The sequence below is a fragment of the Mytilus trossulus genome, chromosome 1 (genome assembly GCF_036588685.1).
Source record: "Mytilus trossulus isolate FHL-02 chromosome 1, PNRI_Mtr1.1.1.hap1, whole genome shotgun sequence".
NCBI lineage: Eukaryota > Metazoa > Mollusca > Bivalvia > Mytilida > Mytilidae > Mytilus > Mytilus trossulus.
In genome coordinates this window covers 104,342,456-104,369,519 of record NC_086373.1, presented here as the reverse complement: position 1 = coordinate 104,369,519, position 27,064 = coordinate 104,342,456, and the positions used below count along the sequence as shown (strand labels likewise).

At 32.2% G+C, this 27,064-nt stretch overlaps 2 protein-coding genes across 2 annotated transcripts; one reads left to right on the top strand and one right to left on the bottom strand.

Annotated features, from left to right (window-relative positions):
- Positions 1-1,423: 1,423 nt before the first annotated feature.
- Positions 1,424-20,370, top strand: LOC134695225 (cysteine-rich protein 2-binding protein-like). The gene is made up of 18 exons (XM_063556440.1): positions 1,424-1,549; positions 4,018-4,154; positions 4,699-4,813; positions 5,565-5,699; positions 6,429-6,571; positions 6,891-7,039; positions 7,372-7,735; positions 7,999-8,196; positions 8,586-8,868; positions 9,530-9,650; positions 9,983-10,075; positions 10,434-10,514; positions 11,330-11,442; positions 11,943-12,029; positions 17,416-17,534; positions 18,069-18,117; positions 18,457-18,589; positions 19,751-20,370. Exons 2-18 carry the CDS (start codon positions 4,055-4,057, stop codon positions 19,922-19,924), a joined length of 2,457 nt encoding a protein of 818 aa, XP_063412510.1. The 5' UTR covers positions 1,424-1,549; positions 4,018-4,054; the 3' UTR covers positions 19,925-20,370.
- A 4,194-nt stretch (positions 20,371-24,564) lies between these two features.
- LOC134705561 (uncharacterized) lies at positions 24,565-25,395 on the bottom strand. Its single transcript, XM_063564282.1, has one exon. The coding sequence runs from the start codon at positions 25,393-25,395 to the stop codon at positions 24,565-24,567; it is 831 nt and encodes a 276-aa protein (XP_063420352.1).
- Between the last annotated feature and the right edge of the window lie 1,669 nt (positions 25,396-27,064).

Genomic DNA, 27,064 nt, shown 5'->3' with positions numbered 1-27,064 from the left:
TCGGTGTAATTAATAAAATTAGAATATTTACTGACCTTTCATATGTCTTCTCGATTAAATGTCTTTCACGATCGGTTACCAGGGAGCTTATTCACGAAGCATCCGTTAACTAATGGACCCGTTAACTTAACGGAGACGTTAACGGGTACGTCCGTTAAAATTTAACGTGGTATTCACAAACGTGTCCGTTAACATTGAGATAACGGGTGCGCTATTAACGGATGCGTTAGTATGCACATTAGACGTAATTGATATGTCGGGTGTTTTCATTGGTTCATAAATCGACTCGACACTACAATGATCAAAGAGTTTTTTTACATTTTTGTAAAGATAGTGTTAACTTTTTCCAGCGGTTGTGCATTCAAGACAATATGCTACAAAACATCGAAAACCTCAATCGAAAACAAACTTGTTTAGGGTTTAATTTGTTTATTTAACTATTTTTATATGTTTTATTTGATTTGATAGGCTTTTGATATAAGTAGCGTACACATCCTGCACGAGTGGTCCGAAAGATGCCTATTACAAAAAAAAATGTCTCCTCTGATCCACGTGGATACGCTATTTCTTTTTAGGAAGTTCACTGTTTCACACTTTATACCGTTCGGTCAACTCTGATGCAAAACCTACCAACGGTATTATGTTTTTCTTATTTTGTTCTCGATTTTACGAATATGAACAACAGAACTCTTAAGAGTGAATATGTGGTCAGCTGTACGACTTTTCTCTTTAAAACCTATTTGATTTTTACTTATTAAATTTTTGATCATATCTGAGACTACTATAAATATAGTAGTCTCAGATCATATCCATAAATTTTACTAAACGTTTATATAAAACTTTATTAAAAAGTTTACCCAGGTTGGAACTAATAGATATACCTCTATAGTTCCCTGGATCAAATTTGTCCCCTTTCTTATGCAAGAGAACAAGTAAGCTTTCATTCCATATTCTCGGAAATTGACCAGATTCGAATATGCTATTAAAGAGTTTATGAAGTGGTTTTATTAAAATAGGGATTGCATTTTTCAGCATTTCATTTGAAATCATGTCGGCTGATGTGCTTTTGCCATTTTTAATTAAACGAATAGCTGTTACTTTCTCTTCAATTGTTATCTCTGAACTCAAGTGAGTTAAGTCATCTGTAACATGTGATAAATTAAACTTTTCTTTTAGAGAGTCAAAATCTTTAATAATTTTAGAGTGAAAAATATTGTGATTTATGTCACAGCTATTTAATTTTTTATAAAACTGGATGAAATCTTTTTGTGGTAAAGATTCATTTTCTTTGTTATTACTTTTTTGTCTATTTAATTTATTCAAAATGTTCCAAAACTTATATAAATAGACATAATTCACAGACGTACAGGCGTAATATCGTTCACGTCTACACCGAACTTGTACTTACGTTTAGAATTGGAATTTCCGGTGTTTTGGGTTTGCCGCAAAACAATTTTTTTTCTTTTTCTTACACATAGGGAAATGCTTTAGTACCAATCAGGTTAAGTGTCAACAAGTATATTGATGATTAAACATCATGAATGACTTTGTATGTATTTTCTTTATTCTGTTTCACCCCCCTTTTTTCTTTTTTTTAGTCATGCTTTTTTTTTCTTTTTGATGGTTCTTTTGTTTTGCTTTTGCCATCTTTTGGTAATAATCAATAGACATGCAGGAAAGGTTACAGTTATCACCCTTATTAGAAAATATCAATAGAGCGTTTGGGGAAATTAATTATAAATTACAGGATGCAGGCACAGGCACTTGTCTCAAAAAAAAATCTCCTATATACCTTAATATAACACAAGGTACTTAACTAAATTTTTAGAAAATGACACCCAGTCCCGAATTCACGTCATTTTTTTATTTCTCGGTTTTCAAACTTACTTAAACTTAATATGCCGTAAATCTAAATTGATTTATCTACACAATGGTATATGACACGACTATCACTGTTGTCGGGATCATTGGTAGCAGACCTCAGAAGTCGGTCAACGGGATGTTTTTTTGCATTCGTCTCAAATTTTGGCAACACCCGGTCCGCATGTAATTTTATACTGGTTTCTCATTGGTCAATCGTCTGGCTAAAAATAAATGTGGGAAATTTTGGTCAATTTATAACTCTACATTAGTGTCGTTGTGTACACGTGTGTTTCATAAGAAAGTTATTTGGGTTTGTTTCACATAATCTGTAAAGAATTTACAATAAAGGTAATAATTCATAGTCAGAGGGAAGCTAACAGTTTTTATTTTAATATTTTTTTATAATAATTCAATCACTGCGGGCTGGGTGTTGCCAAAAATTGAGACGAATGCAAAAAACATCCCGTTGACCGACTTCTGAGGCCTGCGACCAATGATCCCGACAACAATGATAGTCGTGTCACATACCATTGTGTAGATAAATCAATTTAGATTTACGGCATATTAACTTTAAGTAGGTTTGACAACCGAGAAATAAAAAAATAACGTGAATTCGGGACTGGGTGTCATTTTTCAAAAAATTAAGTTAAGTACCTTGTGTTATATTAAGGTATATATGAGGAGAAAAAAATTGAGACAAGTGCCTGTGGATGCAGGCCCGTAGCCAGGAATTTCCAAAGGAAGGTTCGTTGGACTCACAAACTCGACTTTAACAGTCACAATTCGAACAGAACATTGACTTTAACAGTGCTTATTCCTTTTCAAGGGGGGGGGTTCGTCCGAACCCCCCTGGCTACGGGTATGGGATGTATAAGCGATAAGAATGTTTCTCATGGTGATCAAGGGAAAGAACAAAGAGAGAGTATACCATCCTTTTACATGTTTGAAGGCAATTTTTTTTTTATTATTACATGTTTTTCACATTTTTTGTTGTTGCATAAAATCATCTAAATTTTGTTTTGCCTCCCAATACAATGTAACAGCGGAATTACACCATCCTTCCTGGATGTGCCCTATTATTTGGACTAGGATGTGCCCCTGGTTTCATTACTTCTGTAACAGTTTAACCCCAAGTAGCTTCTTCTTCTTTTGTGATCATTTGTCGGACAGCTCTATATGTGCCTGTGGAGATCCAGTAGAGGATAATTTTCATTTCTTTTATGTTTGTCCATTTTACATCTATCAGAGATATGAGCTCTTTCGAAAAATAAGTAACTTTGATAATGTCAATCTAGATGTCCTACTACAGGGTTGCTCAGACTTGAATATTGATGAAAACACAGAGATATTTTAATACATATGTACAACAATATATTCATGAAACTGGAAGATTTTTATAATAATTCATGTGATATTATACTGTTTAGAAATGAGCCTATAACCACAGTGTACCACTCTTTAGTCTTAATTAAAGACAAACCTAACTTTTACACAAAAAACAACCAATTGTGTTTAGCATCTTTTTGCAAATAAATTTATATATATTTTATTTTATTTTTTGTATTAGTAATTATATTTTCAAAAATCAAGAAATTAAAAGTCTTGTAATAAGATGGTACACTAAATTATTCATGTATTGCAAAAAAGGGCCAATCAATTCTTGTTATTCATATAAATAGAACAACTTTGTTGCAGTGAGTTTGTAAATTTGAGTAAAAATCACTTAATGATCTACTTGATTCCTTACCAACACTTATTAATGTGGTATAAAATTCGACATTACCTTCAGTAAATCTTGCTTTGACTTTGTTAACATAGTTATTTATATATGTATGTACACAAAAAATACTTCAAGAAGTGGGGGAATTGCCTCCCCTGACTCACTGCAACAACGTATGATCTATTAGCTTATCAGAAAATTATATACTATCATGCATGTTATTTAATCCATCTTGTATGGGAAAGGATTTGTATAGGCACTGCCTTTTGTCCAATCCTTTTGTTTAAATGTTCATTTGATATTTGAGCAATAAAATATTTTGAATTGAATTGAATTGAATTCTTCTTTTGACCAGCAATGCATCAATACTAAAGAATACATGTAGCTAAATGTAATGCCTCTTTATTTCATATTATTCTGAATTTCTGTTACAGACATAACCAAGTAATATGATTGATGAAATAAGTAAATATGGAAACTGAGGCAACACATTGTTATTGTAAAGTAAAGGATATTGATGAAGAGACTCCAAAATTAACATGCATGAAATGTAGAAGACAGTTCCATATAGGTATGTTTTATCAGTTTTATGGAGTCAATGACAGTTAGATATGTTAAAAAAAATTAAAGAGAAGAGAGAATTCAAAATACAAAGTATTAATTAAATTTGGAGTACATGTAAACGAAGAATTCTTGAAAATATGGTACAGTAGGGGTTTTTTTTAAAAGAAGAAGGAAAGAAGGGGCATGGTGCCAAAAATGGCAGAGTATCAACAAAAATCTCCAGTCCTCATTCACTGTGAGAATTCACCACCAAGAGTGATTCCCAACAAAGAACAGAAAACAGCCAAGGCTGCCTATGCCAGGGTCTTCAACACAATGGGAAAGTCCTGCACCCAGGGGTCACATGGTCAACTCAGGATTTGCCGTTAATACATATATAGCTTGTTGTTTATTTTAGATAATACTATATATACATTACCTATTTGCAAATATACATAATGGAATTATGTATCAATTAATCTTTCTTCTAACAGACTCATCTATGTGTATATTGAACAATCCTGATAGCATATACATGTTTTGTTTATTTTGTATAAACTATTTTTGATCAGATTGTTTGAAGACAGGAAAGCCCTCCTTATTGGCAGGTGATGTATTTTTTCACTTGGTCTGTACTGAATGCAATAACAATGGAGAAGAAGAAGTAGATAGATTAAAGATGCAATGGTAAAGACTTTAACAGTTCTTCTTTCATTGTCTTGTACATTTCTTACAATAACTGGATATTTTTGGTGGGCTATACGCATTTAATTCAAATTTTGATTAAATATACCTTCTTATACCCCATAGGAAGGTACGAATATAGGATATATAGCATTTCTTATACAGTACTGAAAATAGAGCTGTTTATGCATGATACTAAGGAAGATGTGGTATGATTATCAATGAGACAACCATCTACCAAAAGGAACAGGATATAAACAGTTTTAAAATCTGTAGAAAAGAGGAAAACATACATCAGTGTGCATTAAAAACAAAAACGCATTTGATTGCATTCAAATCAACACCACATACAAGCTCAACAATGATAACAGGAAAAGTCAATGAAAAGTCTATTTAACTCTATGGCAGCGTATACGCATGCTTCAACCAAAAAGATATTGAACATTATGTTTAATTTAAATGAAAACCATTTGACTTGATTGTTTAGTTTGTAGAACCATGCGCTCTATGCTTCCAAAGCCTAATTGTGGAAGAAATCCTGAAGTTTTATTTTATGTATATGTGAGGAAAACTTAACAAAATGTCCAATTTTGACTTTCTTTTACAAAATGTATTTTCATTAACTTGAAACACTTCATTCTAAATTAAGAGACTTGAACATTGGGACCATAACCCTTACCCATGCCATGGTCATTCAATAATACAATTAACTGATTATGGTTGTGTTAATTGATAAACATTTGACTGATTGTAGGTCTCAAGTTGTACTTCTGGCCTTATATAACTTACAGTTATCTGGAGGTGGTGGAAAATATGGCTACTTCAGATGGAAGGAACATATATGTGCCTACATAGACAAACACTGGACAGTTTTGTTTGGAGGACAAAGGTTTGTTAATCACTGGATGTTGACTACCATAAATTAAAACACTACTCTGTCCATATACAGCAATAGTTAATAGATATCTTATGTTGACTACCATAAATTAAAGCAACACTACTCTGTCCATATACAGCAATAGTTAATAGATATCTTATTTTAAGAACACATGTGTGATGACACATCTTTATATCAAATATTTATACGAAAAGTTTAGAAAAACAATCATGTAAATGACAGTATACCTAGCTTGAGGTGTTTTATTTGATCCTTCACAAGGTACTTTACCTTCTGTAATAAACCAGGTATTAATTGATGTAACTGGACTGTATCAAAAGCAAAAAATAATTAAGGACATAATACTGAAAGTACTGCCAGGAAAACGTCATCTACAAAATTATACCATTGTTTTGTGTTGTATCAAATAATTCTTAAGTTTGATTTATATCATGCCTAAAAATGATATTTGATTGAGAATATTAAACAAATTATTATATATATTAAGGGTTACTCTTTAAATATGCTTGAATATATCAAAGACTTGCTTTATGATTCAGACGAACACTTATTAGTGAAAAGAAATGAGTTATGCCAGACTTTGCAAATATCATCTCCCTTTGTCCCTTTTGGTTTGTATCTGCTCTGTTTTTTATTTTCAAATATTTTGGCTGAAGCGACACTTTGTTGAAATGCACATCTGGCGCAGTAATATTCGTACCATTATTTTTATTCTTGTAGAAAGAAAACCTCATTATGGCATGGAACAGTAGCTGGTACCCTGTCATCTGGTTGTCCTCAAGTATTTACCTCAGGAGCCAAGGAATTAGGAGAAAATGGTTGGTGGAGACTTACAGAGATGAAACCACCATATACCAGTCATGGTGAGTAATTATCTAAATATTGATTGAATTAACCAATAACAATGTTTGTCTCAATCTAAAAGAGTTTGTCAAGGGCACACTTTATTCTTAAACTGTTAATAGCAGCTCATAAAGCAACAATATTTGTCTGCACTTAACCTTGAATATGCTTTGTAGGTAATATATTATATTTGGTAAATGAGTGTTCACTTCTACCAGAAGGTGTGCTAAAAATATTTTTGAATGTCTCCCCTCCATATTTTGGGTTCCCCTTGGAGTTGATAAGTGATACTTTGTGTGATGTTTATGAATGTAAGATGTTTTGTTGATTTGTTTTTAGTTTCCATACAAACTGCCAGACAGAATAGAAAGAGATTATCTGTATCTCCTGTTGATAGTCTAAGTAAAGTGGAGGGACTCAGGAACAGACGAGGCAAAACTTCCATTGAAGCTGCCATGGAACTGAAAGCTAAAAGAGAAACTCTAACAGTAAATACATTTTACTTCCTTTATACTCATTACTGTGTTTTTAAATCAGGGTGTACATCATCAGCAATATCCTTGCTTTACTTAGAATCAGTCAGAACCACAATATCAAATGAATTATGTTATTTGCACTGGAAGTCACATACGAATTATAGATGACTCTTAAGAATACCAACAATGTTTAATCTTAAAGCTTACAATAATGTTCTTTGCAAATTTAGGCTGAATTAGGAAATAATGCTACCATGCTTAAATCTCATTTAAACATGAGTAGGCCTTGTATTTGTCAATACCTTTAGCAAGCAAGAAATAATATAGATAATGCTTCTTCTCAGGAAGCTAAGGACATCAGGAGAGCAAAAAGTTTCACATCACTGAATACATCCAGTTCAGATAAACAGATATTTGAGTCTCTCTCTCAGCCGAGTCCTAGTCCTGTACAGAGTAGTAGTCAAGACAATCTAGTAACCACATTCATGCAGTATATCAAACAGGAACCTGTAGATCCAAGCTTTTCATGGTCTCATAATACTAACACCTCATTGAGTCGAAGTACTCTGTCTTCAGTGGATAGTTTTTCTCCTGTAAACTCATCATTTTGTTCTGTGAAAAGTGAAGTTGATGATGACAGTCAGTTCTCTCATGCGAGCAGCTCTAAAACAGATTCATGGTTGACAGAAAATGAACTTAAACCAGAGTGTAAGTATTCTTTTATTTAACATTTTGGTTCATTTGATACCGGGGTACTTTAAAATGTTTCATGATTGCAGTAAAAGTTAAATTAGTATCACAATGACAAATTTTTACCAGTTGAACGATTCAGGCTCTTGTTGAACGCTTATATGGATTTGCCTTTCTAAGATATGCCAAATTTGTTTTGGAAACAAAATTTTTTATCCCACCCCTTCCTTTTTAAAGTTTGTATCAACAGCCAATTATATAAAACTTGTCTTTTTTCCCAGTAAATATTCCTTCTTTGTTGATGTCAGCTGATAATACAGACGTGAATGATTCTGACAGTGATTTAGAGATAGACCCAGGAACCATAACTCCTCCACCAGGGTCACCTAGACAGTGTGATTCTCCAATGTTACATGACATTCTGTCCACAGTCTGTGATAATGCTGTAGATACTGAGATGTTATTTCAGGCTACTGAAGGTAGTTTACTTATTTCCAATGTGACCATACGTAATTTTATTTTAAGGTACAAATCCGATGACAAAAACATTATAAAAACTGTAAAGTATCATTTGGAACAAATCAATGAATAGAAAAAAGAAAATTAGAATAGATGTAGTAAAACATATCATATCAAAAGAATGATGTCTATCTAATAATTGAATAAGAACAAAAAACACAGATGAAGTGAAACATCAATTAACAACAGTCAGTATAAGAAACGGAACATATCTGGAAAGATACCAGTTTTTTAAATACTTAAAAAGGTTTTTATTTGCAGACTCATTGAGTTTTAATAAACTGTATAAAAGGACAAATTAGAAACATACTTTTAAATGCTAAATGAGATGAGATAATTTATCATACAGGAAAAGTTGAAATCCAACAAGAAATTCAAGATATTGACATGTGTGTTGTCCATGATTCTGCTAGTATCCAAGGGAAAGGGTTACCAATGGAAACCAACGAGGAAGTAAAATCAGTTAAAGAAGAAGATAATGATTCTGTTGTGGATTCAGAAAGTGAAAGTGAAAACAGTAGTGCTGATGAAAATGAAAGTACAGTTCACAGTGATAGAGGAAAATCTACAGGCAAAACAAAAATAGAAAAGGAAAATAAGACAGAAAACAAGGAAAATATACAAGAAGAAAAGTAATTACAAAATTTGAATTATTTTGCAGAAATAATATGAACCTAGATAGAGATGACCAGGGATAATGTTTTTTTTAATACTTACTTTATCAGCAAGCATGTGAGGGTGATCTGATATTGGAGCTTATGAAGTCAGTATAAAAAAATAAAATGCCATTATTCTGTTTTTCAGCAATCTGATATAACTATTTTTTTCTGTTAAGAATAGTTAGTAAAATGACTGTACAGGTACAAAACATTGGGATGGTTGTTTGGTTGTATGAATAAAGTTGTGTGCCGTTCATTGATGAATTGATAAGATGGATTTAGATAGGCGACATTGTTGCACTGATACATGACGTCATTGCCATATATTTATTAGTATCAAATCCTGTCCATGATCTTGAATAGATTAGGCAGTAAGATAATTTTATCCTTTCTAAATTATTTCTGAATCTGATTACACTATTTTTGGCACAAAGGTAACAATACATGCACAAATTGTATAGACTTAAATCCAAAAGTACAGGTAAACTTAAACAACTGTTGAAACAAAATGAAAATGGTAGTAGACATTCTTGAACGGCTGTAATCATGTCAGTAAAAAGATCATAATCTGTCAGGTACATAGAAATAAACACAATATTTGTACATGTATTTTCTGACTAATGATTGTTTTTAGATGCACTTTGATGAGCTTGTATGAAGAAAGACAACTTTTGAAGAAATTGAATGATGCCTCAAACACATGTCAGCTCCCTCCTGAAATAAACAGACTGCGGAGGAAATTAATTATAAGACAGGTAACATATAAAGTGTTATGGGCTAAGAAGAAAATGACGCAAAGTCCACAATTTTTTTTTGCATTGTGAGTTTATATCTTTTAATATTAGAAAATCTCTCACAGATCATTCCTCTGAGTGTATAATTAATATCATCTAGAGTAATCTAATTCATGTTGTAGCGACCCTTTACAAAACTATTGTGTAGATTTAAGTTTGTTATTTTAATTGAAGTCATTTGATTATAATTACTTAAATAATTTTAATTTTTTTTACTTTTACCAAGACGGTTTTCATCTTAAGAATAGAAATAGATATCAATAACAATATGTTAACTGATTATCTATTTGCAGCTGAAGAGAGAAAGAGGTCAACCAATATTTGATATTGACATGGAGATGAACAAAATGGCAAGGAAATGTTGGGGAGATAGCTGGATACAAGAGGTACATACTAATACTGTCAAAGTACTTTATAAACAGATAACAAATAGTTTTAAGTGGTTTTTGGAGAGACATTCAGTTCAAAGAACTTTGATTTCATTTTACCAGACTTTGTTAGTTATTTTCGTCATTTAATGATTGTTGAGCATGAAGCATGAAAAACGAGTGAATTGATAGATTTGTTTTGAGGTAGAATTCAAACATATTTAACCTTTTTTTTAATTTAAAGTTTCATATAACTTTAAAGCAGACTTACAGTTGAACATTTTGTTTGAATGATCAACATTGCTGAAGAGAATATTAGATATGGGAGATTTACTTTGAATAGTCTATAAACAATATGGTTCTTTCTTTACTATAGGATGTTAACAGATTGAATCCACATGGTTTACCTACAAACAGATTTTTACCAGGTGATATCAGAATTCTTGACAGATTTCAAGTAAGTTTATGGGTACAACCAGTGTCATCCTGTATTATTGTCCATATATCAACAATTTCTCTAGTATGTAACTTTTCTAATGCTACTCATGAAAAATAACTAAACAGGATCAGGAAAGAGGTAAATATCCTTTCTTAGGACTCTACTAAAATAAGGACTGTTGTGTTATTCATAGGGATAGGCATATATGTTATCTGCATCTTCAATGAGACTGTCTTACAGAAACCAAACCTGAAAATAATCTTGAATAAGATTGTAGCACAAGACTATTTTGTTGGTTGCTATCATTGATAATATATGTATCCCAAAGCCAAAATGCTAATTTACGTGAATCACAAGGATTCTAAAAATAAGAATCTACATCTTCTGTTAGAAAGAAATATAGAAGTAGAATGAATAGATCCTTCATAAAGAAGGGATTGGACTTTTAGTTTTAATAAAATTGAGAATGAAAATGGGGAATGTGTCAAAGAGACAACAACCTGACCATAGAACAGCCAACAGCAGAAGGTCACCAATAGGTCTTCAATGCAGTGAGAAGCTCCCGCACCCGGAGGCGTCATTCAGCTGGCCCCTAGATTAATATATATACTAGGTAAGTGATAATGAATGCTATACTAAACTCCAAATTATACACAAGAAACTAAAATTAAAAATAATATCAGACTATAACAAAGGCCAGAGGCTCCTCACTTGGGACAGGCGCTACAATGCGGCGGGGTCAAACATGTTTATATTTCTTTTTTAGGACATTGCATCAGGTGTTTACTGTGTATGTATATACATTTACAAAATATTTTGTCTTTACATTTCAGACTGTTGCCTACAGTTCTAAACTATTAACACAACATAAACCGTCTTTTCTGAATAGATTAGTGGGTACAGAGGATGACCAGCTACAGAGTATCATTAGTCCATATACAGCAAGGTAAGTTTGTGTATGGCTAATTGATAAGTTGTTTTGTTGGAGATTTAATTTTGTGGCTAGATTATGTTGATATGTTTCTAATATTTTGAATTATCTTGCATTTAACATTGGTAAACATTTAAAACAATGCTGGCTTTGAGTTTGTAATCATTTACTGCGGCCTAAAATTTAACATTGAAAATAGGTACCAAAAAAATGGAGTTGAACATAGAATCGACACCAGTGTCAACATGTAAAGAGTTACTTGATTTTACCAAATGGGGGGATATTGTTAGTGTAATAGATAAGGTGTAAAACATTTTGTTTATTGTCAAGTATATACAATTTCGTTCCCCATATTTCCTAAATGATGTATGATAACAGAGAAATACTACTCAACTGCATACCCTGTCATAATACTGATCTCATTTTTTAAATGTTTATTATGTTTTCACTTTATTTTAATCAACACTCCTTTCTATGGGAACTATTTGCACATCAGGATATTTTTTTTCTTATAGAATACTGAAGCCTTTTATCAGAAGAGATTATGAAACCAAAGCAAAAAAGATGTTATTATTAGAAGAGATCAAAGCCTACCCTCACAGGTAAATATCATTCCATAATCTATAATACTTAATGAGCAGATATTTTATGTGTCATTTCTCAAACTACCATATTAAATTTATCAGTATGACTGTTTCCTCAAGCTATTATGCACATTGTAGTTTTTTAAGACTGATTTTAGTTCTATTTGACTTATATTCAGATAATGTGGCATAAGGATACATCCAGCGAAGTATGACAATGACCTAAAACAAACATTGTTATCTAATTTTTGTGCTATTTTCACTAGTAAAATATCTGTTCTCTGCATATTATTGGTCAAAATTAAATTATGACATGATTTTCTTGGTTTCTTCTGAATATTCCTATTGACGTCATGAAAAAAGGCAACCATGCCTGATGACATCACATCTAAATAACACAACATTCTTGAAGTCTTTCAAAGAAAGAATAAAATCATTAGAAAAACAGATTCCACCACTATAACTTGTGTATCACGATATTTCTCCACTCTCAACAGTTAAATTTAAATTATTTAAATGATCAGAGAGCCTCAAGCTTTAAATATTAAAATTTAACTGTCTCGACTGGAGAAATATTGTAACACACTTGTTGCAGTTTTTGGAATCTATATTAGTCCAGCAGCTAAGTCCAATATTTTTGGACAATTGATCACTTTATGGTAAAAGCATGAAACTTTGCACAGTGTTAGTTATGATGCTTATAAACATTTTTGGATATGGAGCCATCGAAAAAATTTCCACAATGGCCGCCAATTTCAAAATGGCCGCCAACAGTTATGAAGCAGAGTCAAACATATAGTATAATTTATTATTTGAAAATAAAAGCACAAAACTTTGCATATTGCTAGTTATGATGAGTATTAATCTTTTCTGAATATGGAACAATAAAAAAAAATCCATAATGGCCGCCAGTTTTAAAAATGGCTGCCAACAGTCATGAGGCAGAGTCCCAAAATATGGTATAATTTATCATTTGAAAATAAAAGCATAACACTCTGCATATTGCTAGTTATGGTGCTTATAAATCTTTAATGAATATTGAACAATCAAAAATAATTCCATAATGGCCGCTACATTCAAAATGGCCGCCAACAGTCATGAGGCAGAGTAAAAAAATATGGTACAATTGATCATTTGAAAATAAAAGCACAAAACTTTGCATATTGCTAGTTATGATGCTAATTAATCTTTTCTAAATATTGAACAATCAAAAATAATTCTTTATGGCCGACAAATTCAAAATGGCCGCCAAAAGTATTATTATCAGAAAATATGTCGGGTATATCTAGAAAGCAATTAGAGTCACTGATACGTCATTTGCAGACAAAACACGCATCTGGCATACAGAAGTTATCCATAAGGAAAATATAAACCAATTTACGATCATAGTTTTTACAACATGGCTACTAAACTAAAAAGACATTCAGGGTATGAAGTGTAGAATATGACAAACCGACTAAATCAAATAATATTGATTGGGCAAATTGCATCCTATGCCATGAAATCATAGATGAAAACTTATATGCCCATTTGATTCTAAACATCTGAATGTTGGTGCTGGTTATCAATCTTTAGCTGACAATATTAAGAAGGTTCATGAATAACGATTGATGCCTGAAGGCATTAATGTGTGCATTGAAAACTTAGACGAGGGATCTGGAAAAGCACAGTCTTTCATTGACCAAAAGGCATGTTCGCACAAATCTTGCAACTTAAAACTGAACAGGACAAAGTTGAAAAGAGCAGAAAAACGAACCTCACACGAGAGGATATATAATAAAGCAACCACATCGTAAAGAAAACTATACATAGCTTTTACTTTCAGTTCAGCAGTAACCCGTCTGTGTGCTTTTTCCATAATGAAAATAGCCAAGAAGCCCATCATGAGTCCTAAACGTTTGGATAAGATACACGTATGAGAGAATGTGCAGTAAAATAAAATGACACATTGTTACTTGCAAAGTTAAGAACTGTTGATCTTATTACACACGAAGCAAAGTACCACTCTGAATGCATAGTTTCCCTTTATAATCGTTCATCTCGATCGCGAGTTGAAATGAAAAATCATAATGTCGAATCTAAGAAGGAAAGTTAAATCCATGGTATTGCATTTTCAGAACTAGTCTCTTATATAAATGGAACAAGATCATGCGATGACATCATAAGTGTTTACAAGTTGTCAGATCTATGTAAACTTTATACGGAAAGAATAACATGTCTAGGTGCAGATGTTTAATCTCCAGTTAATAGTACACGACTAAAACACAGAATTGTATCGAATTTCCCTAACTTAGATGCTTACAAACAAGGCCTTGAAAACATTCTTGCTTTCAAAGATGACATTGGTCCTGCATTGAAGAGAGTATGATTAGAACCCTATGATAATGAGTTTGTCAACATATCAAAAGCAGCTTAGTTTGTTCGTAAAGATAGTTTCGCATCAAATTTAGAATTTAAAGGAACCTTCCCAAATGGATGACAGGAAGTTTCTTTGGTCAGTATGATTCAGTTTGGACCTAACATTCAGGATCGTTCATATTCTCAGTCGACATTAACAATATTACAGCTTCTGATGTATAGTTGTACAAAGAAACTATCCAACCGTCACATGAAAGATCATGAACCTCCACTTTGTGCTTATTTGGGAATCATGATCCACTGTATTGACTGTAAGACTAGAAAACGTGATCTAGTAGATACTTTCTTCAAACTTGGACTGTCTGTCTCTTACGACCGAGTGTTAGAAATTTCTACTTCCATGTCCAATGATGCTTGTAGTCGTTATGTCCAAAAAGGTATTGTTTACCCTACCAATCTACTACGAAATGTGTTTACTTCATCTGTTGTAGACAACATTGATCACAATCCAAGCAGTATCTCGTTAAAAGATTCATTCCATGGTACAAGTATATCTTTATTCCAACATATTTCAGAGGATGTTTAAGGTGTTTTCAAACATTTGACCAATCTGAACCTATGTTGAAATGCCAGTCAAAGAGAGTGCCTCTTTTACCAGAGAGTTATTCAAATCTTCAACCAGCTGTAATAAGATTCAGCGAACCAGATATCCCATTAGTTGAAGGAGAACTTTCAATTGACATGTCCTTAGTTCCAGCTGCATTAAAAGGGGAATTCAAATGGCTAAACAGCTGTGGATAGGATTTGGCACTGGAAAGAACTTTCGATATATTTTAATCTATGGATTGTGCCTTGATCTAGGACCATTGAAATTGAAAGTCTTTCCACTGTTCCATTCATTTATCAGTTGTGACACAGTCCCAGCTTTTTCTGGGAAAGGTAAGAAATCATCTTGGGACACATAGTTCGTATATAAGGAGTTGTCAGAAGCATTTCTGCAGGTTATCGAGATTCCAAATGAAGTGGAAATTTCAAAAGTGTTAACAGTAATAGAACAATATATTGTGCATTTGTATGATCGGTCTAGTACAGCTAATATGGTGAATGAGTTAGGAAAACAGTTAGACAAGAACAATTGACAATATTCCTCCAACACGAGATGCACTTCTTCATTGAACATACGAAACGTGCAGCTTACAAAGGTAGTGTTTTTTGGGGCAATTGTTTAGTTGCAAATCCAAGTATGCCTTCACCAGATTTATTTGGTTGGCAAAAAATCTATGGTATAATTCTAATCTGTGCTTGCTGAAGCTTCAATTTCATGCATGTAAATTCTTGAAAGCAGCATTATGAAACTGCTCAACGGACTGTGAAAGAGAAACTGATTAAGACTGTGCTTTCTTATGATTTTCCTGCATTAGTATCATATTTTAATTATAATTTTGATCTGTTATATAGTTAAATAGTTACTTGTGAGTTTTTTTTATTTCTTATTTCATTTCTTAAAAAAAAAATACTCTATGCACTGATTCAATACTGCATATGTTGGATTTTTTGATTTCAGGAAAATTGTGAAATTTTCTAAGGTCATACGTGACTCGTAGCTGTGAAAAAGAAGAACTCGTCAAAGACGCCATTTTGAGTTGTATCGGCCATTTTTATTTCATAGTTAATGTCACCTGTTACATTAGATAATAATAATATGTTTGTATATACGTGCTTGTATTGAAATAATTGATTTATTATTTTTTAATTATTTTTATCCCATATTTAAAAATAAATGTCAAATTTTCACATGTTAAACGGCGCCATTTTGAATATTGCCGCCATTTTGAAAATAGTATCTATGCACCAGATATTAAGGATACATTGTAGGCTTTTGTCGATATCAAACTATCCAGTTTCACGGATTGGTAACTTTCTAACACACAATGATGGTGTATACATACGAATACTGTCAAACTTAGACATTTTGATGATTTCTGTATTATAAGGTTTAAAAAAATAAAATTCGCATATCTTAATTGTATTTCCTTAAGTTTGTGACATCTTCTGAACTCATTAAAATTGGAAGACTTCATCAAGTGAATTATGTTATACTTATGTCGGCCATCTTTAATTTGGCGGCCATATTGGATTTTTTTTCGTGGCTCCATATCTGAATGTTGTCTATACCCCTTAATCTTTCACTATGCCAAGTTTCATGCTTTTACCATAAAGTGATCAATTATGCTGATATCCGCTGGACTATATGTCTCTATCTTTTGACTGTGCATTTTTAATTTATTGAATTATAAAAGTTGTATGGCAAATATTATTTCTCAGGTACTAAGTAGTTTTCACACCAAAGTTGTATAAGAAGTTTATCAAGCCAAATATTAACTTTTTATATCAGTTGTTATTTAGTTTAAAAATCAATTCAACAACAAAATTACTTCATGCATTATATTTAATAGCATATTAATTGCAGGCAGATCTACCTTAAATGTCATTCATATGCAGGGGTCGAAATTAGCTCTGGTCCGGTGGTCCGAGACCAGTACAATTTGCATCGCACCAGTAGAAATTTACTGATTGCATTGCTATTGAGGTTTGTTTACATGATAAATACATGCAAAAATTCAATTACACTGTACTGGAGCTATAAGGTATTACAATTGATCAAAAGGAAACGCAAATATCAAAAATCTTGGGAAAAAGAACGTAAATGGTTTAATTATATAGTAGTCCATTGCAATGTTATGGGTTATAAAACATGTGAACAATTTGCAGTGACAGACCTAGATAAGAAATATTTTTTTGTTATGGAATCTTCAAATATCATGTTAGATTATGTACTTGCTTGATTTTGTACATAATTCAGAACAGCACAAAGAATCTACGGTAATGTCATGTTTGCAGGACCAGTAGATTTAAAGCCGGACTAGTTGATTTTCAGCCCACTGGTTCGACTGGCCAGTAACCAAAAAAGCTTAAATTCGACCCCTGTTCATAATTCATAATATATCTTATCAAATTAAGATTTGTTTTTTCTGCTTATTCATAGAAATGATCCCTCTTGGATACCTGGGAAACTGCCACCAATAGATTATTGTTATGTACGTCCACAGCACATACCATCAGTAAACACATTGTGTCGAGAGTTTTTCTGGCCAGGAGTTGATTGTAAGTTAAGTTTAATTCTTATACATCTATACTATTTGTAAAGGACTGATCGTAGAGTAAATATGATTTCTGAAAAATGTTTTGAAATTTTGGCTAGTAAATTAATGGTTTGTATATCTTAATTGTATATTATACTGTAAAGTGTCATACACTGCAAAATAATGATGCAGATAAAAGCATTGTTTCACTGTTGTATACATGTGAAGATCATCCTATGCTAAAATGCTTTATATTTTATAGATGGTTATATTTAGGAGGCAGAAGTTTATTCACATATTACCTTTGTTAAAAGTTGTCTTTCTGTATTGACTGTGTAACATCTCTGACTCTATTTGATGACAAATTCAACCATTCTAGCCGAAGCATAAGGTATAAAAACCGTGAGCTGTAATAATTATACTTGAATTGTTTTGTTAAAATATAAGATTTTAAGCATTGAATGTTATTTATCATATAATACTAGACAGTATATTCACATTATCATTTTATTTCAAGTTAATTAAACAATAAATTTCCTTTTATATTGTTTTTTAGTGTCAGAGTGTCTTCAATATCCAGATTTCAGTATTATTGCTTTATTCAGGTAAAAAGAAACATGAATATATTTGTTTTTTTATCTCACCTTTAAAACTAGACTTTATAAATCATTGAAATATATTTAGTTTGACACACCTTAGATGTACAGGATGGTGAAGAGAAAATATACCAAGCTAATTGTAGCTGGTAACAGCAGAGAGAGATAAAAAGGGATTTATTAAATGTCCTAAACGATTGAAATCAAGCTCATTGAAAATTGGCTTTGCAGACAAATGTATATTACAGTTAACCATTGAAGAAATATATGCTTTATAAAATGTATTCAATGAAAAATCATTAACAAAGAAGAAAAAATTAACCATCTTGATATTTGAATATTTTGTAGAAAGATTGTTATAGGATTTGCCTTTATGGTGCCAGATGTGTCATATAATGAAGCCTACATATCCTTTATCTTCACACATCCTGAGTGGAGAGGGGCAGGGATTGCCAAGTTTATGTTGTATCATTTAATTCAGGTCTGTTATATTTTCTTGTTAATTCGACCTGTTGATACTGTTTATAATGCTTTTTTGTCATTTTTTATTTATTTGGATCTTGTCTGTATACCAGCTTTGATTATTTGTAATATCTTCAATTTTTCACTTATTCTTACAACATTTGTATAAACTTCAAGATTATAAAAAACCGGTTTTTTTCTAAAGTGAACATTGATTGGTTAAATATTTCTCAGTGTGTTTGAATTTGTTTGTTAGCCTTTTGGTCATGAATGTTTGTCTCATATATTTTATTAACTGTGCATTTGTATTCAGATATCGCAGATCAAATTTATTCGTTCATTGTGTAATCATACGTTTTTTGATTGAGTTAAGTCTGCCAATTGATATTTTATCGTATGTTTTTCTATGTTGTGATGTTATGCTATTGTTTCAGAAAAAGGGAAAAGGTTTGGGTCCATTAAAACGTTTAATCCCGCTGCAAATGTTTGCACCTGTCCTAAGTCAGGAATCTGATGTACAGTAGTTGTCGTTTGTTTATGAAATATATACGTGTTTCTCGTTTCTCGTTTTGTTTATATAGATTAGACCGTTGGTTTCCCCGTTTGAATGGTTTTACACTAGTAAATTTGGGGCCCTTTATAGCGTGTTGTTCGGTGTGAGCCAAGGCTCCGTGTTGAAGGCCGTACTTTAACCTATAATGGTTTAATTTTTAAATTGTTATTTGGATGGAGAGTTGTCTCATTGGCACTCACACCACATCTTCCTATATCTGTATAATAGTTTCTTTCACACAATACTAATAACAGTTACTATCATATTGAAACTCATGGTACAGATAAACATGTCATTTATAGGCACAGCTGTCTTTGACTTTTGGTAGATGAGTATATTTCATTATAAATATTTATATGTATTCAGGTTGATTGTTCTTTGCTTAATGTTCGTGTATTCTAGGGACAGAAATAGTAATCCTGCTGCTTTATTGAAATATTGTTATATACATTTAGGAATGTACAATCTGATTTTACCTTTTTCCAACCAAACATATTGTAATATTTTCAATTTCTACAGTAACAAATTGTGTGTATATACTGTAATGTATTGATATATCCTTACTTATGTGATATTCATTATGACATATTTCTATCATTTATAGATTTGAATACATTTATTTTACAGACATGTATGGGTAAAGATGTCCGACTTCATGTGTCAGCCACAAACTCTGCCATGTTACTCTACCAAAAGTTTGGATTTAAACCAGAAGAGTTCATACTAGACTTTTATGACAAATACTATCCTGAGGACTCAAAAGAATGTAGACATTCATTTCATCTACGACTGAGGCGGTAGCATATGTCTACTGTTAATATCAAGCATTATCCTGAATACTCAATAGAGAGTAGATATTCATTTCATCTAAGACTGAGGCAGTAGCATATATTTACTGTAAAAGAAAAGTATTTTCTTGATGTCTCTAAAGAACACAGGCATGCATTTTATCTGAGGCTGAGGCGGTAGCATATGTTCACTGTTAATTACAAATATTATCCTGAGGACTCAACAGAACACAGATATTCATTTCATATGAGACTGAGGCAGTAGCATATGTCTACTGTAGATAAAATATATTACTCTGAGGAATCTGAAGAATGTAACATACGTCTACTGAAGATGAAAAATACCATCATGAGGACTCCAAAGAACATAGACATTCATTTCATCTGTGAATAACGCAGTATGCATATGTCTTCTGTAAATAATAACAGTTATCCTGAAGTCTCAAACGAGAGTAGACATGCAATAGTATCTGTCTTGTTTTACAGAAACAAGTATATAAAATATATAATGATTTGTTACAGTTGTTTAGATGTTTTCACTTTATAGTTCATATTTTTAGTATGCAGCATAAAAAACAACTAGTTCATTAAGTGAAGGAGGCTCATAGATATAAGAAGATGTGGTATGAGTGAAAATAAGACAATTCTCCATCTAAGTCAAAGTACAGTCTTCAACATAGAGCCTTGGCTCATACCAAACAGAAAGCTATATAGGGTAAAAAAAAAGGACTAGTTAAACCATTCAAAGGGAAAACCAATGGTCTAATATATATAAAAAAAAACAAGAAACACTTATGAACCACATCAACAAACGACAACTAGTGAAATCAGATTCCCAAGTAAGGACAAGTGCAAACAAATGCAGCTGAGTTTAACGTTTTAATAGGTACCAACCTGCACCCTTATCTGAAACAAGAGTGTTAACATCACAACATAGAAAGACCCACTGTGAAATACCAATTAAAATGGCTCAACTCAATCAAAAGACATATTAACACAAGTGAACATACACTGAATGAATAAATTTGATCTATGCTACAAATACAAAATCATTCAATAAGGGTTAAATAGAGCGAAGTTATTAAAACACTCAAATATGGGGTCAACTCCTTAAGGGAAGAAGAAGAAGAAATAAAGGCAACAGTAGTATACCACTGTGAGATTTTAAACAATTACACAAAAAAATAATAACCTTGAAGTAAAAAACACCAAATATAATAATATACATGAGTAAATGAAAATAATTTTGTTGTAAGGTATACAGTTTAAATGGAGAATGGAAATATTTTTTCTGTTCAAAATACGAAGAAGTGAAAATTTATAGCAATACCAAACACTTCTCAAAGCTGGTATGTAGACAAGCTATAACACTGAATAAGTAAACCACATTAAATAACAAAACAGCATTACAAGTAGTATCAACAGGTCAAATTAACAAGCAAGTACAATTTGAGAGTACTCACAGTTACTGACAGCTAGTAGAAAGCCGAAAACAGTTAATAATTAAAATCATGCATCAAAGACTAAAATCAACTAAACGACATCTCAGAGATTTAGTATTTAAAAAAAAAGGACTGCTGAAGAAGAAATGACTTGTGCAATGCCATAAATATATGTATTGACAAGCAATAAGATAGTTAGGAGTTAAATGATATCATGTTTGTATATGTGCAGTTGTGTTATAATGGATGATAAAGAAGTTTGTGCACTTGAAGCCCAGGCCTTGAAAGCATAAAACTTTGGTCAGTGCTCTGGTCACAAACATCATGCTCGAAACATGAAATCCAGCAATTTGATTGGTTGATTTTCGAGTCTGGAGTACAAAAATCATGCTCGAAATTTTTTTGACCCTGAGGCCAGGTCTTTAACAAAACCTAGCAGTGTATATTTATGAGAAAGCACAAGGGATAAAAAAAAAACTAGTTTTAGCGTTATATCACAGTACACTCTTATCTGATAAACTTATTAGTTCACAATATACAAATCTTGTTTAGCTGCTTTATTGTCAAAATTGTGTTGAAATAAGTTTTCATAAAAAATCACCTGGATTATGTTTCAGCATTTATGGAATAGCTTAAGACTGTTGTCAATCACTTCATCTCCATTTCAGAAGGAAATGTCAGATATAATATTATTTTTATTGTTGCTATATTTTGTAAAAAACGGTTTTTTTTTGTGTTATTAAAATTTGCTGTTACAAAATGTTTGAAATTATTATAAATTAAGGAATGCATCTCCCTCATGCAAAGTTCGGATTCCTCAGTTTTGGTTTGTAATCCGGAATTAGTTTTTTTCTTTCTCAATCGATTTATGACCTTTTAATTCCGGTTTTTTTTATATACTACTGGTGCCTTTATTAAGCACCGATGGTGTTGCTTGAAATTCTGATCCTACTGAACTATCTCAGGATGTGTCTTATAGCAGTTAAATCTGGTAACTTTTAGTATTTAATCTCATCCCTTTTTGTTTCATGTTCATTTCTATAACGCGTGTTGTTAGAGTTGGTTCTACCAGTAGCAATCAGAATCATGTGTTGTTAAATCAAGCTGTATTCTTGTATATTACCATGTCTTGACACCATGGTTCAATCTACAGATCAATATGATTGACTTTCAACCTTACAATCAGAAAAAAAATTGGAGGCTTTATTGACTGAAACAGAAATTACTCGATTTCACAGGCATAGTTGGTCGACCTTTTCCCCCTAGTGTTTCATTTCATGTGTTAAGTTTGGGTTTATACTCTTTGCTCCTGTCTGCGTATAAACTGCCCTGTCATCGTATGGGCTCTTGTTCTCCTTGAATATAGATGAGGGGATTCTATTCGAACTATTCCAAGAGAAAATTCCGGATATTCATCCCTTCTTTACTTTGCTCTTGATATGGTGTTTACTCTTACTGAAAAGTATTAACCGTGACAACATAACTAAATTCCCATTTAAAATAATACAGAAATTATAAAAAAAAAATCTTAAATTGACAGTGGTACTTATTTCAGATTTAGACATCCCTGTTATGTTTCTTTTGTAAGTAATACTAGTCAGAAGAAATATCTAGTATCTTTTTATTTTACTTATTTCAGTTCTCTTTTCTTCTAAAGAAGATGATTAACGCATGGTTTTACATAATATGTCGTGTTGTCAATGATGCTGCGAATTTTCTCATCATGATCATTTTGCTTGTAAAAGTTTTTTTCGCAGATTTTTTGAAATGAGATGGTGATGTCATTGACCATAAAGTTGAGTATTTGGAGTAATAAACATAGGTATGTTGGGTCGATATAAATATTTTTTATCGTTTAAATGTTTCGTTTAGTAGGGACTGCTTATCTGTTGCTTAACTCGAGGAATCGGAAATGCTTCACTATGAAATTTCATTTTCAAGACTATTTCAAAAGGCAGACTTTTCGCACTTTTGTATGATCTCCCATGTTTTCGAGCAGACCGTTTAGGTGATAATTTTGTAAGCCCTCACCATAGCGGAGGGATCATTAAGTATTTCACATGTCCATCCGTCTGTCTGTTACATACATAATCGATTTTGATTTCCGTTCTCTAACTTAAGTTTGCCTCAACCAAATATTATTATTCACAATGCGTATAACCACAAAACACAGATCAAGTTCGAATTATAGTGGCGTCACTGTTACCGTTCATGAGCTTTGTCCCTTTATAAAACATACAAATTGTTATGGTTCCGTTCTTTTACTTAAGTTTGCCTCAACCAAATTCTATGAAACTGATACACACTATTTATATCCACAAAACTATAATAACAACGTGAATCCTGTATTTGTATGTGGATGTTGACTCACGCATTTTTAAAAGTGGGATCATCTGTGGCTAATGGACACATTTTCCATTTATTTTTAATTGTTCAAATTTCTCATTAGATATATTTACGAACAAATACTTCCGAACGGCAGCTAATATTTGTATAAAGACTGCATTAGTATGTGTTTGCATGTGGTTTAAACTAGGCAGATTGTAGGAAGTGCTTTATTCACGATATGTATTTATTTATATATAGAACATTTTATGGTGCAAATCGAGGCGACAATAAACCCTCTTGTGATATACTCTGTGCTCAAACATCTATCGTAAGACCATACTATTGCAACATGTTAATGGGTAGGGTCGAATCAACATCATTTTTGAAATAATTTTTACATGCTTCAAATGATGAATAATTTTAATTAATGATTGCAACTCATATGATTAAAGTTTTATTATGGAACTTATGATGTAAGATTCCTATCTGTCGATTTCATTTTGAATATATATTATTTCTAACACAGATTTAAGTTTAAGAATTTGAGTTCTATAAAGATCTTTTCTGGTCTGTTTTATTCATTCAGTCCATTTTCTTAATTTTATGCGTTTTTTACATCTTGTAAAACGCCCATAGAAATTTTGTGCACGATAAAATTGATGCCGAAAAGTATAACTTATTCACATTTCAAATTGTTCATAACTGAATTGATACCCTCCTACCCAATTTGAAAACAATGAATTCAGAAATGATATACAACGAAACCTTACACTACATGTTAAGTTTTAGAAGCACGGAAAATCGAACGATGCAACGAAATGCTGATTCTTCTGTCATTAAAAAAGTACAAAACACTTTAGTTTGTTAGTTGTTTAAAAACGTCTTATTTACGATTGGAACAGTTGTACGTTTGAATAAGGTTTCCAGATACTTCGACAGCAAGTCTTTTAGCCTGGGCATTGTAGGACAGAAATCTTGGTTCGATGATGCCGTCTCGGCTGTCCAAAAGAAGATTCACAATTGGAAGTTCCTCTGCTCCGAGTTCTGTTTTCATTTGATATAATGCGTTTTCAGATTTACTAGCTATAAACAAAGTGTTGCCATGGTGATAAATTCCTCTCGGGGAATCTACTTCCACCTTCCACACAATGGCTCCATCATAATCCACACAATTAACACAGTTCCTTGCTAGATCTGCGATAAAGAGCACTTGTTTACCATGATCATGTACCAATCTTATGGTATTTCCTGTGAATAACCCAAAGCTCCTGGTGTATCCCGAGATTTCTTTAAGCACAACTCCGGACAAAGAAGTGATTATTATTGCCCCATATTTTCCTTCTCCAACTTCAATTGCCAAGCTTTTTTCAATTCCTTCACTGTATGAAATACTAAATGGCTTTTCTTCTACTTTGAATTTTCCGGTTTCCTCAAAACTTTCTTCACGCGCAATGAACATCCTTACGGTATGTTTATCAGCAAATGTAATGGCTATCTCTTTACCAGAAATGGCAGCAATTCCTCTTGGTTCGTGCATGAAATTCCGTCTAAAAGCATATGTGTACCGATCCGAATTGAACAGTTTCATACTTTTATGACGATTATCAATGACAATCAGACGACCATCTGGTAGAATAACCATGCCTAAGGTACAGGCTGCTCCCTTGTCATCACCAGGAACGGTGGTTGGTGTGTGTAAGTGATGCGTTGCCATATATTCTCCTCGAACCTGGAATGGTCAGTAATGAGAGTAATCAAACTCAAACAATCACACATTGCAAACAAAATAGTTCTAACAAAATACTTATAGGACTAGACCCGGTATGGTCTTGTTTATAATTTAGTGTTATCATACGTACATAAGTTGCATCTGACACTGATTTCAATCTATGATTATGAGTTATCACTTTATTTCAGTCTCTTATTATTATTTTTTGTATTGAGATATCTGATGCATCGAAGTTCGTATTTTGTAAATGCAACAACTCTAAAACATGTTAAACATAAAATCCGACGGAGTTACAATGATGATTTATATATTTATGAAACGATTTTGTTTTATCAACTTTCAATAAATTTGAATATTCTAAGATCGGCACTTTGTGCCTATTGGGTTTTTTTTTTACGAAATTGTTTATGTGCGTACCACCGACATGTTGAGTTAAGCCATTTCCAACTGATTATGACTGTTATTTTAATATGGCAATACTGTTCTAACACTGTTAGCAACTAGAATTTTTCGTGCCAATTCAAAATCAGAAACCTGTAAGTCATAGGTTGTCGTTAGTTGCTATTTGTTATATGCTTTTATGTATTTCGTTTTGTTAAAACACGTTGGTTTGAATCATGTTTTTTTCTGACTCCGTCCGTCTAAAAGAAAGAAAAACATAATCAACAGGCTTCTATGAAAGATGTAATTTAATTTTTGATCTGCACTGCTTGCTTTTGATGAGTTGTAGCTGGTGAGCAAATTTATATATACTGTTAAGCCACTTCAGGTATGATATTAAATATTCCTTATAAAGAATAGTTTTCGTTTTCTGTACTGAAATGACTGGGAATGATTTTGAAATTTAGTCTGGGAATGATCACTTATGATTAAGTTTAGTGTTATCATACGTACATATCGAGATTGTTCGATATCGCTATTCTGGCACCATTGATATATATGCTGCATTGCCCCACAAGAGACAGCCTTGTGATGTTTTTGAATACAATTTTTACAAAAGGACTGGTTGCAGACATCACAGAGTGATATAACTTCTTGTTTCTCCTTACACCTGTCGCACACATTAGCCTTTTCAGTTTTTTCCATTGGAGCTCTGAAGAATATCTATTGCTTAGAAGATTGTGATAAATTCATACAACTACCGTCTCTATGAGGTAAATATGTGGTTTTATTGTCTTTTTAAAATTAATTTTCACAGGATTCAACAACAGAAGTATTGTTTCAAGTCTATTAAACCACATATGTACCGGAAAGGAAACTTGTAATAGTTATTGTTTTGTTCTATATTTAAAGAGAAAAAAAACCGTAAGTAATGTTTTTGTGATGACAAATATTTACCCAAACCGAACGTTCATCATACATGTTACTATACTTTAAAACATGTTAATGCGTTGAACCCGGTGAATATCACTTAATTTAAAAGTGAATACTAGTATGCTGTTTTATTAATCTATTTCATAGTGAAAAAAAATAATACGATGAACATTTTGTATATATTTTATGTTATTTCATATATTAAAAAAAAAAAGTATTAAAAAATTGAAAAGAAAAAAAAAGTAACGAAATGTTATAAGTTCAAACCATCCACGACTGATTTACGGTGACATGTGCAATGCAGGTATTTGCTAATTTTACAATAGTGTAATGCAACATG

What these genes read in the sequence shown, in the direction of transcription:
- LOC134695225 (XM_063556440.1), top strand. Translation starts at nt 4,055, where the DNA reads ATGGAAACTGAGGCAACACATTGTTATTGTAAAGTAAAGGATATTGAT. An exon ending in GGAAATTAATTATAAGACAG is followed by an intron (nt 9,651 to 9,982) that starts GTAACATATAAA and finishes ATCTATTTGCAG; the next exon opens with CTGAAGAGAGAAAGAGGTCA. An exon ending in TTTCTGGCCAGGAGTTGATT is followed by an intron (nt 17,535 to 18,068) that starts GTAAGTTAAGTT and finishes ATTGTTTTTTAG; the next exon opens with TGTCAGAGTGTCTTCAATAT.
- LOC134705561 (XM_063564282.1), bottom strand. Translation starts at nt 25,395, where the DNA reads ATGGCAACGCATCACTTACACACACCAACCACCGTTCCTGGTGATGAC.